At 55.7% G+C, this 4,212-nt stretch overlaps 1 protein-coding gene across 1 annotated transcript in view; it reads right to left on the minus strand.

The window, feature by feature from the left end:
• Positions 1 to 4,212, minus strand: part of NFASC (neurofascin) — a 53,640-nt gene that overhangs the window by 9,074 nt on the left and 40,354 nt on the right. The window contains exons 22-23 of the mRNA XM_029962496.1: positions 3,992 to 4,108; positions 2,123 to 2,278 (exon numbers count right to left, since the gene is read on the minus strand). Of these exons, the coding sequence (XP_029818356.1) occupies positions 2,123 to 2,278; positions 3,992 to 4,108 (273 nt within the window). The remainder of the gene's footprint in view (positions 1 to 2,122; positions 2,279 to 3,991; positions 4,109 to 4,212) is intronic.

Here is a 4,212-nt window from a genome sequence, read left to right on the forward strand (position 1 = left end):
CCCTCAGCTGCTCCTCATGGGACTCTCCAGCCCCTTCACCATCTCCTTTCCCTTCTCTGGACACAGTGTTTGGCCAGGCTGAGGAACTTATTTATTCCAAATGTAGAAAACCACCTTGTATTGAGCTCTTTCTGCTGTTTCAAAGTGTCCTTTGCTCCTGGGAGGGGCTCTGAGCTGCCAGTTAATCAGAGGCAAAGCCAGAGGGCCGTGTCCTGCAGCCACAGTGCAGGTGGGATATTTCTTCCTCCTCTACCCTCAAACTCAAGAAACCTTTAAAACAGCTCTTTGCAAAATATAGAAAAACCACCCCTGGCCCCCCCAAAAAAAGAAAAATAAAATATGAACAGTGCTTTTTTTTTGTCCACAGCATTCCTGATGGCATATGATTGTCAGCGGGGGCCGAGCACTTGTGTCAGCAGATCCAGCCAGCAGAGAAGTGGATGTGCATTTATTCATGCACATCCCACAGTGCCAGGGCTCAGGTCACCACCAGCCTCTCTCACAGGGATAAAGGTGGCCCCATCCTTTAGTCTCCAGGAAAATATCAGCAGGAACCTCCCAGTTATGGAGAACATATGCAGAGTCCCCCAGCGTGAATCAGCCAAGGATATTGCCTTTTAACCCCCCTGCTTTTAATGATTCCCAGCCCCTTGCTGGCCCCTCACTCCCCCCCCAGATCCCAAAGTGGGTGAGAAGCAGGGGAGAACAGAAAAGAGGCGGGTCCAGGTTGGGAATAGTTGTCCAGAGGGATTAGTCTCATGGTGGGGATGGGGGTGTCGAGCTGGTGGTGATTTCAGAGTCAGAGGAGGGTCCAGAATGAGAAACAAAATTGGGGATGTCACACAGCAGCTGGAGCTGTGCTGGGGAGAGTCTGAGCTGAAGAATCAGCTCTAAGGTCTGGGGGCAGAGTGTTCCAGGGGCTGCTGTGCCGTGGGTTTGATCCCATCCCGAGCCAACGGAGCAGTCTGGGGAGGCACAGGAGGGCTGGGCAGGGCCAAGGGCAGCACTCCCGGGGTGTTCCTGGGCAGCATCTGACATGCAAAACACACCTGGATGTGGCACCTGGGGCCAAGGGTTAGTGGTGGCCTTGGCAGTGCTGGGTTAATGGTCAGACTGATGATCTCAGAGGTCTTTTCCAGCCTTAACAATTCCATGGAACACCAGCAGCTGCCATCTGGCCCTGTGTCATCTGAGCACGTCAGGGGGTTACTCAGTGGAGTCAAGGCTTGCCAAATTTTCGGACACCAAGCAGGATGTGCCTGGGGGGTGAGGGGAGCTGCTCCCCCTCCCCATGGCTCTGCCTTGCTGGGAATCCCATTTTCCCTCTGCCCTTCCCAGCAGAGCCCGGTGAGCGCTGGAGTTTCCCATCACTCGGCTGGATCGGAGCAAAATCGTTCCAGCTCCTTGAAAATCACCCTCCTCTACCCACCACACCCGTCAGGGGCGGCTGCTCCAGCCTTTCCCTGCTCCATGTTTTTCCAGCTGAGCATTTGGAGCTGTGCCCTGACAGGCAGATCCCTACAGAAACCCCCCAGGGGATATCCAGGGAATACCACGGGGGAATTACTGTTTGGATTCCCTGGAAGCCCCCGAGTGTGAACGGGGAGGTTTTTACAAATGCATCAAGTGCCTGTGGGAGTCAACAGGGGCCAGCAGGAAGCCCAGAGCCAGGGGGCTGGAAAACCCACTGGGGGTGCTGAGCCCGGAGAATCGCTCGTGCCAACAAACCCGGCGCCAGACGGGAAGCCCTGTGGAGATTCCACCCGTGCAAACGCCACCTTCCCACTCCCAGTCCTGCATCCCATCACGGATCCGTCCCCTCCAGCCCCTCTGGCACATCCTGGGGCCGGACACGTGCAAACCCCACGGCCGAGGGAGAGCAGACACCCCGAGCAGAGCCACGGGGACACCCCGAGCGGGTTCTCCACCCTCCTGCAACCCCCTTTTCCTTCTCGGGCACCCCCAGAGCCCTTCCTGGGGCTGCCCCGTGGAGCAACCTGCTGGTTGTCTCCTGAACGGGAGGCTGGGGGTGAGGAGGGGGTTGGATGAGGGTTTTTATTCCATGCAGTCCAACCACCTCCCGCCCCGGGAATGCCGTGCTGGATGTCACATGCTGTCTCACCTGAGCTGGTGGTAAAGGTTATGTACGAGTGCTCGCTGGGGCTAGACCATATGGGGAACACCCACAGCTTGTACATCATCCCCGGCGTCAGATCCGCCAGCTGCACAGAGGAAGGGGTCTGAGCCTTAACAGGGATAGATCTCTCTGTCTTGTTACCTGAGAAACAGAAACCGCACATCAAAGGCAGCCGCGGGAGGCTCCGCGATCCCCCGGGTCGACCCTGCGGGGCAGGGCTTTGTGCCCGCGACAACGAGCTGCCAACGGCTCGGGGCCGGCTCACGGGGGGAATCAGGGATGCGGGAATTCGGGAATGCGGGGCGGGTCGTGCTGGACACCCCCCGTGCCACGCCGGGGGAAAAAAAAGGACTGGGAGCTACTCAGATCTACTCTCCCTGCTTTTAAGACCTGGCTCTTTTTACCTGCCCAGCCTCGGGTTCGGGTATTTGGGGGGTTTAGCACAGAAAAAAAAAAAAAAAAGTTGAAATTTGCCTGGTCGTGCTCAGCTGGATGAAGGTGCTGCAGGATTTGGTAAAGGAGCTGGTCCTTGTGCTGTTGGGGGTGATACCTGTGCATCAGGTGTTCGGGGGGGTTAAGGATGAGCTGGATAATGCATTAAACTGTGGAACTGCCCACCCCAGCTGGCACGGTGGTGCTTTTGAGGGAAGAGTTCAGCCCTTTGACTCAAGAAGGGGCTGCTCGTGGGCTGGTTGCTCCCGGGTTCTTCCCAAGAACAACCTGTTCTTTGCATTGTGCTGGGAATCATTTGCTGATGGGCTTAATTCTGAGCATTATCCACGGAATTCCAGCAAGCCTGCAGCGGGGCTTGGCTCTGTGGCTCTGGAGGTGCTGCAGGGAAGGAGAAATGTGGCTTTGAGGATTTGGTCGCCTCAAACGCCACCAAAAAAGGGTGGAGAGCCCTGACTGTCCAGGAAGGGCTGAAATCTCCAGGATTTCCTCCCTGGGCTGGATCCTGGGGAGGGCATCCCAAGGGATTGCTGCTGCTGCAGCCCAGCACGTGGGCACTGGAAGGGCAATGCCTGTGCTTTGTGCTCCCAGTGAGGGGGGAAAGCCAGGGCTGGCAGAGGGTGCTTTGGGAGCTGGGGTGTGTGATTATTTAGGGCTTGGCAAGCTGGTGTTATCCTGAGTTATGGAAATCATGGCCTGCTGGAGCCCCGGGGGCTGCAGAGCAAGACCTGGCTCTGCACGGGGAGTTGTTGCAAAGAGAATTCAAGGTCATCACTTCAGGGATGTTTTTAAGTGGTTTCCTGGTCTAACTGGTGTGTTTTAAATGCCCATTTCAGGCTGGCCCAGCAGCTGCTGGGAGGGCTGGAGTGGCTGGGGAGTAAAGTCAGAGATAAGCAGCGAGCACTGCCCGTCTGGGAAACCCCAGAACAACCAGCAGCACACCCCAACATCCTTCTAAACAAGAGCTGAGCCCAGAGAGAGCGAGTTTCCAGACTAAGTACGAGCCTTACAACGTTAAGAGACAACGATATCCGATATGACAGGAGGTTTGGGATCACAGAGGATTCTGCCAACTCCAGGTTCAAACAGCCCGTGTTCAAAGGCACTGAAAGGCACTCTCCAATTCACACATTGCAGGGTTAGAGATGGTTTTAAGGCTCTTTGTGCAGCCCACAAAGGAACAGCCTTGCCCATCTACATCTCACAGACCAGGAGGGGGTTCAGGATTCACTCTGGTCCACCCCAAACAGCCCCGAGGAGCAGGACCTTCTCCTCTCCCATCCTCCACCTGGCCGTGGAGCATCGCTCCACAGGCACTAATTAAGGTAACCAATTAAGTGGGAGCTGGCAGGATCTCTGATGGCACCACCACCCTGTAGAGTCCCCACGCGATCTGATGCTTACTGGTGATATACTTAACCACAAAGTCAGTTCCTGCAGAGTAATTGTGGCTCCAGGTGATGTTTGCCCAGTTACTATTAGCCATAGCTCTTATGTCCCATATGGACGATCCATTGGTGGCTGGTGGACAGGTTAGAACAGGAGTTGTTAGTATTTTGGATTACAAGGAGACCTCACCCAGCAGCTGGTGCTGGTAAAACCTCACAAAATAACTCCTGAGGTCA

The sequence above is a fragment of the Manacus vitellinus genome, unplaced genomic scaffold (assembly GCF_001715985.3).
Source record: "Manacus vitellinus isolate BGI_N305 unplaced genomic scaffold, ASM171598v3 scaffold_47_pilon, whole genome shotgun sequence".
Taxonomy (NCBI): Eukaryota; Metazoa; Chordata; class Aves; order Passeriformes; family Pipridae; genus Manacus; species Manacus vitellinus.